Below are 12,971 nucleotides of genomic sequence, written 5' to 3'. Positions count from 1 at the left end.
TTGTTCACACTTTATTTTAAGGTCCAGTTCTTGCTATTAACAGACCATTAACTATGACTTTTGCCTCAAACTACTAATTTGCAGCTTATTAGTAGTTAGTAAGGTAGTTGTTCAGTTTAGGTATTGGGTAGGATTAGGGATGTAGAATATGGTCATGCAGAATATGTGCTTTATAAGTACTAGTAAATAGCCAGTATGTTATGAAGGCATCATAACATGCTAATAAGCAACTAGTTAATAGTGAGAATTGTTCCCTATACTAGTGTTACCAAACTTTTATTTTTATTTTAAATATTTTTTTTAATGAACCAAAGTGGTGCACGTCAGTGGGAAAAGTAGAACGTCTAAAAATATCCTTTGCTGGTTTCTTCGCGGGTCTAACAAAAGACAGATGCTCGGTGGCAGGAGGTTACAGCGGCTGTCATCATAATTATTTTAGAGCACAAGTGATGCTTTTGAAACGTTTAAAAATATCAGTAATGGAGAAAGAGAGATTGCATAGGGTGGGAAATTGTGTTGCGTTTTAGCATGCATGTCAACTCAAGTTACAGAGTAATCTGTAAAGAAAAATAACTTTTAAACACTATCAAACATTGACTTGCTGCTCCATTGATGTCTGTATTCGTAGGTAATTGACTCAGAATTGCAATATGAGTGCAGTCGATTGCGATTACATTTGTAAACCACAGGAGTTGCTTAAACGTCAATACCACTAAAACGGTATAAGCGTGCGGTCGAAAGTTTGCATGCTGTTACTGACTTCTCTCATCTTACTTTTTTTTTTTTTTTTGTGTGTGTGTGTGTGTGCTTTTTTTTTGAATACAAATTTTCTTGATGCTTCCATGAGAGAATGTCTTTCATTCCTTACCTGGGTAACCCTATTTTAAGCACTTTGTATGTAGACAAAGCCTTGTCAAAAGCGACAGATTATAGAGTTCTGTAGTATACAGGTCTCATATCAACACATAGAGACACTTACGAATGCTGTAAAACCTCAAAGCATGTTTTTGAAACAGCTGTGAGAGGAATGCTGATACACATGAACACTCCCTCTATCACAAGAGCTTTATTTAGCCCAGAGCTGTGGCTGACATGTCTTTGGGCTGCATAGATGTTATAGATGTAGCCCAACGAGCGACCAATGGTAATGTTGGGCAAAATGCTGAGCGTTTGGTGACGTTTAAACTATTTATCAGAAGTAACTTGGTATACATTCTACAGAAAAATTTAATAAAGAGAGTTATCGCATCCTTGTTTTATAAAACATCAAGCAGTTCACACAGTTTGACAGCGTATACTGATCTTCAAGTAGAGGACATAGTCATCTGGGATATCCTAGCATCCCGTTCACGCTCGTAATGAGGACACTGCAGAAATGTCTAATAAGACCCCAGTGAAGCAGCTGCCCTGGAGGCAATTACAGGAGTGTTTTTTGTGTTGTTTGTGGAGTAGGGATGTTCATTTCAGTTATTTTTCCCAATCAACAGCCGACGCTCGTTAACCGATTTTATATATATATATATATATATATATATATATATATATATGAATGAATAGGCCTATACGATAAATATTTTTACTTAATTAACAAAACGAAAGAAAAGGCCTTTTCATTATCATAATAAAATGCAGTCAGCCAAACATATGGAAAAATCACACTGCTTAATTGTTTTCAACATACTACTGCCGTGATATTATGCCTAACAGTTTGTATATGTGGATATCGAAATGTGAGTGAAGTACAAAACCAGGTTTACATAATAAATATTTTGGCATTCAAATACATCTCAAATACGGAAACATTTGGATTTGTGTCGTATGAGAGACCCAACGTTAGTTTCAGTTTTGTTTTAGCCTAAATGAATTTGTTTTGGCTTGTCGTTTATATAGGCTAGCTTCTTATATTTTTCATTCTTGTTCTTTTCGGGAATACTGTAAAAATGAAAGGATTTTTTTGTGGAGTGAGGGGAACTAAAATAGCCTAGCCTATGTTTATAGTGTTTGTAAACATTTCGCGTCGACATCAGGTCAATTAACGACTTAATGTTATAGGCCTACGTGATTTTATCTTTTGTTTTGTTTTGTTTTTTTCCCTCTCTTTCTCTCAAAAATGCAATTTTATTTTAATTTAACCATCCAGCAAATATTTTAAAATATTTTGAAAAATTTCTCCAAAAAAAAAATCAATATATATTAAAACATTACTGGAAAAAAAGACCTTTTTAAATGACCTTTTAAACCGTTTAACTGATTGTATTCATTTTTTCTCTCGGTTAACAGTTAACCGGTTAAAATGAGCATTGACGTCACTTTCCTGCCAGGACACGCCCCCTTTTCAGTACTTCAGTACTTCTCTTTTCAGTAGCTTTCAGCATTCTGTAAAAATATACCTCAGGTTTCTTGTTAAATCTCTTTGTACAGTCAATCGCAAAACTTGTTCTGGTTTTAGAGGTGTTATGTGTGTTCTGTCGCAGAATTCACGTTGAAACCAATGCTGCCACTCAGTGGGCGGAGCAGCAGCCACTCCAACTGACAGTGATGTCACATGCATACCCTCTATTGGTTGGTTGGATGGTGCTATTTGCATATAAAAAAGTTGTCAGATTTCATTGGTGATTTTAAATATGAAATTTAATCGTAAGCTTGATGAACCACTTTGGAGAATTTTATTTTTTTTCTCTTAAAGAGATAGGAGCTAAAATAGTTGCCAAAGAGGCCTTTTAAAGATGGTCGCAGAGTGAAATGACTTGTCTTAAAGTGACTTTCCTAAGTGGTCTTGTTGAATGTTTTTTATTTTGTCTTATTTTGTGAATCAAGTTACGCTGGTCACACTGTGTGTTTGTTTTCGAGTGCAGCTGGCAAGGATAACTCAATAGAGAGCCATTTTTCGCAATTAGTTTGTGTTGAACAGTCTTTTTATTGTACACTGATGCAGACTGTGGACTTACATTAGTAACTCCAGTGAAATGCCATGGTGCTCTTTTAGCATTGAAATCACTAGACATCAAGCGTGTTATCAGAGTAAAGGTCAGTGGTGGGGTAGTGGATTGGAAAAGATTGTTCATATCTACTAAAATAGAAACTGGTGAAAAATTCACAGATTTTTGAGAGATCTTAGAATTTTACATACTAGAAAACAATGTCCATGTTATATAATCAGCCTCACAAACAGATGTTTGTGAGAGCTGCTACCTTGTGACGGCACAGTGATGACCATCACTGTGCCGTCAAAAGCTTTGAGCTTTCTCAAATGTGTCCACGCATGGAAGAACATCATAAATGAAACATCCCTTATCCTGTAGGGTTTTTTTTTCCCTAAGTGAGCAGAATTACAGTAAGATAAAAATGCTAAGCCATAGTACCCCCACCCATTATGCACTCACTTCTCCATTTTATTACCATAACTCTTTAGACTTCCTGTTTATTGACTGGAGAAAGAGGGAGGGGGTGTAAAAAGGAAAAGAGAGGGAGGGGTAGTGGAGAAGGAGAGGGGAAAAGAAACACTTTACTTGGGGGGTTTCCACCTTTCCTGAGATGAGAAGCAGCTGTATAGGAATGTTCATATTTTATGCCTGTCTGGACCTTATTATAAAATGTGAATCTCTTATTTCACCATCAATGATTTCTGAACTTACTAATAATAACATTAACTGTTGTAATGATGAATGACATAAATAAAAATGTACAGTAATGATTTAAATAATTTAAACTCTTGTTAAGGGTTGCGGTGGTATACTGGTTTCTTAGTATATCGTGGTATGAAAATTCACGGCTGTCACACCTTGTGCGTTTGCTTATTTATGGTATTGAAAAAAAAATCATCCGGATGGAGAATGTCAAGTGCATGTACACAAATCCTTTCCTCCTCAAATGTCTGTCAGACTTGTCAACTTGCGCCAAACATATATGTCGGAGAGAAGTGAGGCTGAAATAAAGATATTAAAATTGGCAACATGAGTTTATTTTGGATATCCCAAAAAGGTTCAAATCTAAATTTTAATGATCTTGATATGGATCCTTAAAGGAACAGTTCACCCAAAAATGAAAATTCTGTTATTAATTGCTCACCCTCATGTCGTTCCAAACCAGTAAGACCTTTGTTCATCTTCGGAGCACAAATTAAGATATTTTTAAGGAAATCCGAAAGTTTTCTGACCCTGCATAAACAGCAACACAACTGACACATTTAAGGCCCAGAAATGTACTAAGAACATTGACAAAATAGTCCATGTGACATCAGTGGTTCAGCCTTAATTATATGAAACTTTGAGAATACTTTTTGTGCGCAAAGAAGACAAAAATAACAACTTTATTCTACAATTTCTTTTCTTTTGTATCAGTCTTCGACAAACATTCATGAAAGACTCAGGAGCCGGCGTTCTGTTGTGGAAGAGACATGGAAGAGAAAAAAAAATGGAGAATACTTTTTGTGCGCAAAGAACTTTATTCAACAAAGTCGTTATTTTTGTTTTCTTTGCACACAAAAAGTATTCTCATAGCTTCGCAAAATTAAGGGGCCGGTTGCATAAGCTTAGTCACAATGTTAAGACAGTTTCTTAAGAAATAGTTAGACCAACTAGCAGTTAACCAAGTGGTAGAGCTGGACGATATGGCCAAAATTTATATCACATATATCTTTTAATTTCGGTCGATTTGAACAATATTCGATATGAACAACAGCCTGAAAAACTGCCAAGAACACCCTCAACTGATGTCTGTTCCATGTCTGTGACACCTCCTCCTATAAAACTATATAATGTTTTAGAAACAAAAATGGTGCAAATAAATTCATGTTAACCTTTTATTTGTATTTAGCCTTCATACAATGATGTGAAATTACAGTTAAATAAACACAAGACTCACAGACTCACCTTATTAATATTATTATCTTTAACTTAAAAAGTGAGAAACAGCAAAAACATGTTGCTGGAGAACCTTATTGAAAATGCAGATTCATTCTCTGCCAGCAGGAGGTGCTTTTGGAGTGACGGAGATGGTGGTTTCTCTGGTAACTGGACTGTACACAAAACAGTGTTCTGCTCATTTTGCTGCTTTATCAGATAAAATGAAAATGACATCGAAACTTTTAAGAATACAGTCGAATTCCTTCGAAGATGCATTCATATAAAACACCCACGCTGCATTTTGATTTTGAAACGCGCAGTGCTTGTGTTTATTCAACTAAGTTGTGGTGGGCCGCCACAAATAAATTAGTGTATGGGAAATCAAAATATCAGAAATGTGTTTAAAACACTGTTATTAAAAAAAAAAAAATACTACGATATAAATTGATATTAAGTTATTGTCCATCCCTACCAAGTGGTAATCAGTCTTATGTTTCAGATTCAAATTAGACCAATATACCATTTTATGTAAGTGAATTCAAAAAGTTATGACCAGTCATAAAGAAAAAAAAGACTAGTTTAAGTAGTTTATGCAACTGGCAAAAGGTTGAACAAATGACGTCACATGGACTATTTTATCGATGTTCTTACTACTTTTCGGGCCTTGAACGTGGTAGCTTTGTTGCTGCGCAGTCAGAAAGCTCTCTTTCACAAAAATATCTTAAAGGAACCGTATGTAAGAAATTTATTTCAGTTAATCATAAAATGGCCCTGACATGTCACTAGACATTAAGAAATCATGTTCATTTCAAATACTTATATCACTGACAACAGTGGTCCGGCCAGGATATTGTCATTTAAAAGTGAAAGTTGCAGCCCTCAACTGATGTTGATGTTGTCATGTTGTGTTTTGGTCTGAGGCGCCACCCTCCAGCTATCTACCAATCACAAAGTCAGTAGAGTTTCGTCATCCGGGTTGGCAGCTCTGCTGTAGTTACAGCTGCACCTACGAACGTGTCGGATAAAACATGTATAAAGTTACGAAACCTTAAAGACCTCGTTATGAATCCGAAGTACGTCCGAAATAAAACAAGGATTTGTATAGGAGATGCCTTTGACAGATGGAGACGGCTGAAAACGGAGAAGAATTTTGTTGGTATAGGCTAAAAGCCCCGTGCTTCCGTACACAGTGGATTTTCCACGGTCGCCCGTGCTAAATGCGTTCATAAAAAGCTTTATATCCCACCACTAGCACGGTATGAAAACAATCTATGTTCCGACTGAAATGTGGTATTACAGTACGTCTTTACGAAATGTTTGGCTAATCGCCTTTAGTAAATTTTTGCGACACATAATTACTTCGCAAAACATCTCTCGTGAAGCATAAACATAAGTAACAGAAGAAAAAAAAAACTTATTGAGTAGGACTCGTCACTTGCCATTGGAAGCTCCTTGTAGCAGCCTACGTTCCTGCGGAATCCTGCAGCTTAGCTGGCAACCTCGAGTCAGGGAGAAGGGGGAGGGGATACGCCATTCTACAGTATTTTGAAAGTGATTGCAGTACCAGTTTTGGCCACAATCCTACATACGGTTCCTTTAATATCTCTTTAATTCTCAAGATTATTTTAAAATTTGTTTCATGCTGTTTTCAGCTGATGCATGGTCCCATTCAGCAATCTCAATGAGCTTTATGCTTTATTTCTTCAATAAGAAACAAAGTCTCAGCTTTCAGATTTTGTCAGTTATGAAACATTTTCAAATGATTCGATATTGAATGAAATCTTGAAATGCCATATTCTGTGAAGCTGTGACACTTTCTGAAACGGTTATTGTACTGTGAAAAACTCATACTGTTGCAACCCTACGGCGTTTGAATGTATCGTCAGACAATGTGTTTGACTATAAGTGTGTGATCTAGAGGCAATAGCAATGTGGGCGTCTGGGCGGGAAATCCCAGAACACTGCTGGGAGTCAGGGAGTTCTGGAATGCTGAAGGGGCAGAGCATGGAGGCAGGAAACGGACGAAGCTGATCTGATCATAGGAATGAAAAGCGTGTGTACGTGACCATTGGCGTTCATACACGCATGAATATTTACACATACACTTTCAAATGTGAGTTCTCCTGGCATCTGAGATTATAATTTGCTATCCAGTGACTTGGGGTGGGGGGGAAACCTCTATTGTTGTCCTCTTTTTCTTTTCACCTTCATTTCCTTGTGCTTTTGTTAGAAGCAGAATTGATCTTTTTAGAATAGCTTGAATAGACTAATTTGCCATTATTTGTTAATTTTATGTATTTTAGATCACTAGTGTGTTAATGGTTTAAATGTGCATTAGACCGTTTAAACTGTCATGCATATGCAAATGAGCTCTAAAGTCTGTTCGTATGATGTAATTTGTCATTTGAGTGTCATTTGCTCCACATCTGTTCATTTGAACACAAGTTTGCTTCAGCGTGCCAGCAATCGTCTTTAAGGGCTTTCGGCAGACAGTGCCTGCCTTTATAAATAGGCCAGAATTTCAGAACCCAACTCACCCTGACAGCTGTATCAGCTCAGGCTGCTTATGAATACAAAGACTGTTATTGACTACGTTTGCGAGCTGTCTGATTGTTTTGGATTAGGTTCACACGCATTTATATTTCAATTTTGCTTGTTCATGTTTATAGTCACAGTGTCAAATTGTGCCACTTCTACTGTTTTGATTGACAGGGTTATTCTGCTGAAAAATGTTGGTTTACTACTACTTGTCTCATGCAGCAATGCCATTGGCTAGTCAGCATATGTGTGGATCTGACTGGCTAGTTTCCCAAATGACAATGTTTTATGTTCAATTTTTATGCTAATGTGACCTGCTTATGAAATCATTTTATTGTTATTCGTGCTGCACAAAGAGAAAATGTTTTGGCATGCAGAAGACACAATGACAGTTAATCATGGTTTCATCAAATGCTTATTCTGATATGCCATTCGCATATTTTATACTCTACTGGGATTATTTGTTTCAGAGTAATAAATCCCCATTTTATGCCATGCAATTCCAAATCACTATATTCAATTAAAAAACTCCTTTGCTCCTTCCCCCGATGTACATCAAACTGTATCTCAATATTTTCAATGCAAATTACTCATATAGGAGAATATTTGGTGTGTTAACTAGTGCCGTGTAAACTGATTTGTTCTGTCAGTCAAACACCAACAAAATCAAAGAGCTTTCGTTGGCTCCTATAAACATATAGTGTGTAATTTCTCCTGTGCCCTCGCAAATCTCTTGATAGAGATCACTACTGGAATATTAATGACGTGAGGAATCTACTGTTTGCTCTCTGACTATTTCTCGCTCTCTCATGTATTTTAATTCCTCTGTAGAAATGTCGCTTCTGACAGGTTTAAATCAAGTTTTTAATGAGATGATAATGGGATCTGGGTTATTGCTCCTCAGATTTGGTGGATAGTGTCCAGATGGAGGCTGATGAGGTACTTTAATGTCAGGATTCAGGGGTAGAATATTTCAAAATCCCTGGTAGCCATTCGGGCAGGGATTTTTCATATTTTGATAGCCAAAAATAAATTTAACTAGCCCAAATAAAAAATATATTGGGTGAAATTCACTTTGGACAAATCGGCATGAACAAAAACTGCAGTGATTGTTGTTGTTGTTTTTTTTTCCTTTAAATGACAAGTTCTTTGATACCACAGCAAAAATTAGTAGCATAGTAAAGGTCAAACATTATTAAAGGGGTTATCGGATGCCCATTTTCCACAAGTTTATATGATTCTTTAGGGTCTTAATGAGAAGTCTCTAATATACTTTGATTAAAAATATCATCTCATTCTAAGGGGTTCTTCCTTAAAATGCGAATGAGCTCTGCTCGCCCCGCCCCTCTCTTCTCTCTGTGGAATGACGATCGTGTTTACTTTAGCTGCATTTAGCCGCTAAACTTCCTAACTACCACGTTATAAGGAAAGGCGATCGCAAAGATCGCAAAGAAAAACGCTTATACACACTTCTGCTGTAAGTGAAGCTGGATCACGAATGATTTGCGCGAACATAGACGGACATATGTGGATCGGGAGGCGCATTCCGTTCACAAACAAATGTAATCCACTGCATCTTCAGCGGCTCAGATGTCGGGAGTAAATGATGACCACTATGTTCATTATTACATCCAGCAACACAACACCTCAATCGCTCAATCTGAGATATTCTTGTCTAACTTACATCTCTGCTTCGGCGTCAAAACAAGGAAAGTTACTGGACTGTGACAGCTGGTCTGAGGTAAAACGCTCATGTCAATCAACTATCGTGGGAGCGGCCTCTGTCGGTGTGACGGCACACCGACAGAGCATCTGAGAACAGCTCGATTTTGGAAAAGGGGATATTATTTTATTATTTTATTTATATTTTTACAGATTAATTAAAAACCACTCCATGGATTTTTATCATTATAGGGTAGATTTGTACATACACTGCCAACACACATTAATGTTCAAACAACATGAAAAAGTGAACTTAGCATCCGATGACCCCTTTAAAGACAAGTGAACTGTCAGTAATAAAATACAACAAATTGCAAGCATAGATAAAATATTACAAAGCTACAAATCAAGTCTGGTCTAACATTAGTTTTCAGGTGCGGAAATATAATAATTAGATGTAAAATAACGCTAGCCCGACTGGAAAACATAATTGCCCAGTAACATAATTGGATGTTGGGCTAATGATTTTGTGAGCCCTGTTTTTATTTTATTTTTTTCCCCATGATTTGTCTTGTGTTTGCTTGAGATCTGGTTATTATCAGGCAAATACCAGTATCCTAAATAAACAGTAGTTTACTTTGTAGTTTCAGTTGTTTAATATGGTAAATGGGAGTTGTGTGGACTAATTCCCAGCTAGGGATTAAAGGTTCCAGGCTACACTTGCAGAGATTTTGCTAAAACTATACAACATTACAACTTAAAAATAATAGGGCTATCAACAGATTAAAACTACAACAGCCAAAAACTGCTAATATATTGAAACTGCAGCTAATCATGACTAATCTTAAGATTTTCTTAATTGCTTTTTTGTGTGTAAAATTGTGTAAATTTGCTTCTATAGCATTCATAGGCAAAATGTATGTAAAGTTATCATGTTTTTGTGTATCACTGAGGATTATCAATTAATATTAATCCAAAATAACATGATTTGATAAACATTCCAGTATTTATTCTATGTTTACAAAAAGAAAAATCAGGAATACAGATGGCTAAATGAAAAAACTGGGTTTAGTTTCACAATTTCTCACTTGGTTTTCACAGTAAAGTCTTGGATTTGAAATGAAATGATTGAGGTGGACATTTCTCTTACATCTGTATTTAGTTTTTGGACAGTAACTTAATGGTTTCTGCAAACCATTAAATATTTAATGCCACATTTCGCTGTCAGTGTGCTGGACTTACTGTTGATTAGCTCACTGCTTTGAATTTTTAAATTGCAGTTTTAGGTTGTTCTTGTATCAAGGCCGTTATTTCTAAGATCCTATTAGTTTTTGTTTCAGAGTTGGTGATCCAACTCCTTTGTCACCTCAGCAGTTTCCATGGTGATCGTGCACATTTCATATCAGTCTAAAGGCATTGTCCGACAAGTTGCTGATGACAGATGACAGGTGAAGCGTATGGCGCCTCTGGATGAAGACTGACGTGTCAGTTATTAAAGTAGAATATACTAATAAATGTGTGTAGATTCATCTTAATTATGTTTACTTGTTGCAAAGTTTGTTGGACTGCAATAATCTCATCTTTCTATCTCGGCTAAATGTTACAGTTTCAGTCTCATTGCCATGCTGAACGCAGACATACCTAATAATATAACCACAGATTATCGAAATAACCTTAAATGGCTCTTATTCATGGTGAAACGAGTAATCAAATCAAGTCTGATGTCTCATTTAATCAAGTGATGATGATTAATAACGTGATTAATTTCTTTCATTTAGTTCAGTTGCCTTGAATTTCTTAAATGAAGTATATTATCTTACTGATTTCATTAATTCATTCATCTTATTCTCTTTCAGAGCTGGAGGCAAAGGAGGCTTGTGAGTGGCTCCGGGCGGCAGGGTTTCCTCAGTATGCTCAGCTCTATGAAGGTAATCCAGAACTCATCCCACAAAAGTCCACTCATCCCTCCATTTCCACACTATTATCTGTCTCTTTCATTCACCCCTTAGCTCTGCTCCTTTGTGTGACTCAGTGTTATTTTCCTATTTTCTTTTCTCCTGCTTTCCCTCTGTATCGTCCCTTTAGAAAGGTGCAGAGATACTCCCTCCCACTCTGTCTCTGCTTATGTCCATGACTGAATAGATGGAAGCGCTCCGCTGTAGAAAGCTTGCATATTATTTTGTTTTAGGCTTAGTGATAGGGGAAATACATGTGAGACCAGATGGCGTTTGGTTTTGGTTTAGATCCCTTTTGGGTTGTGAGTGTAAAGCCATGCTGAAACAGCAAGAGTTCCATAGCACTGCTCTACAGCAACCAACACAGGTGCTACGGATATTCAGAGCTTGTTTTAGTCCTGCTGGCCTGCTTCCACCCCAGAGATTGATTTAAACCATTTCACACACACTGAAGTTTAACACATCTCGAAAGCTCATGCAGGCTCAGTTCACAGAGACTGGATTTGACTTAATTTTTTCCACAGAACATAAAAATATTTCCTGCTCACCCATTTGCCATGTAATAAAAGTGAATGAGGAGAGGTGCTGTCAAGATCCACAATGACCAAAAAAAGCCCAAAGTATGATCAAAGTGATTCCTATTCCAAATGTTCTGAAGCTCTGCCATAGCTGTGTGTGATGAACAGAACTAGGGATGCACAATATAAACTTTTAGATCTATAGGCGCTTTCGCACCACATAGTTTTAAGAACTCAGTTCTAGAAACTAGCCAGCATGGTGGTTCCTAGAGAACCAGTTTCCCCCTCAGATTGTTTTCCTGGTTGCGTTCGCACTGGCAGCAGGACAGCCGCTAGACATCTTTATTTTCAGCATTTACAAACGTCAACAATCTGTGAATGGAGGACGCCATGATCGGAGCTGGTATTGTTGTGTGTCGTGGTTTTGTGATAACGAAGATAGAATGTAAACGCACAATTTACGCCATTAAAATAGCATGAAAATCTGACAACATGCAGTGTTACATATCATCAAGGCTGAGAAAAGAACACAACGCGGCAGATAACAAGTAGCCGAATGCCGTTATTATTGCTGTTTTCCGTGTTTGTGGAGTAAATATTTTTACACAGCTTTTTTTTTTTAAATGCCGGGTAGGCAGTGTTTCATATACGTTTGGTCAATCAACATAGATAGTTCACCAAAAAATGAAAAATTTATTTTTATCTGCTTACCCTCAGGGCATCCAAGATGTGGGTGACTTTGTTTCTTCAGTAGTACACAAACAAAGATTTTTAACTCAAACTGTTGCAGTCTGTCAGTCATATAATGGCAGTCAGTGGGGATCCACGGCTTTGAGAGTCAGAAAAACATACACAGACAAACCCAAACTAAACCTTGTGGCTTGCAGCGATACATTGAGGTGTTAAGACACGAAAGAGCCGGTCTGTGCAAGAATAAAAAAAAATATATATGTGTGTATATATATATATATATATATATATATATATATATATATATATATATATATATATATATATATATATATATATATATATATATATATATATATGTGTGTGTGTGTGTGTGTGTGTGTGTGTGTGTATATGTATGTATGTATATATGTATGTATGTATATATATGTATATATATGTATATATATGTGTATATATATATATATATATATATATATATATATATATATATATATATATATATATATATATATATATATATATATATATATATATATATATATATATATATATAATTTTTTATTTTTATTTTTTTTTTATTATTATTTTATTTTATTTTTTATCTCTGATCCACTGCAATGTCCAGCTGTCCTGAGCACATTCACAACAGCCGTCAAAATGCTGTGGCATAGGCAATCAGGCTGAAAAGTTGGGAGTCAGTGAAAAGCCAACACCGCTGGAAGAGTTTGCGCAAGCAAACGTAATCTTTTAGTTTTTAATCA

General features: G+C 36.3%; 1 protein-coding gene across 5 annotated transcripts in view; it reads left to right on the top strand.

Moving 5' to 3' along the window:
- stard8 (StAR-related lipid transfer (START) domain containing 8) overlaps positions 1 to 12,971 on the top strand; it is a 64,884-nt gene that overhangs the window by 21,945 nt on the left and 29,968 nt on the right. For all 5 annotated transcript variants that reach the window (XM_051109492.1, XM_051109493.1, XM_051109491.1 and 2 more), the window contains one exon: positions 10,901 to 10,972. In XM_051109492.1, coding sequence (XP_050965449.1) covers positions 10,901 to 10,972 — 72 coding nt within the window. The remainder of the gene's footprint in view (positions 1 to 10,900; positions 10,973 to 12,971) is intronic.

This window comes from Labeo rohita, chromosome 5 (assembly GCF_022985175.1).
Source record: "Labeo rohita strain BAU-BD-2019 chromosome 5, IGBB_LRoh.1.0, whole genome shotgun sequence".
Lineage (NCBI taxonomy): Eukaryota > Metazoa > Chordata > Actinopteri > Cypriniformes > Cyprinidae > Labeo > Labeo rohita.
The sequence above is the reverse complement of the archived record's forward strand: the minus strand, read 5'-3'. Positions and strand labels throughout refer to the sequence as shown.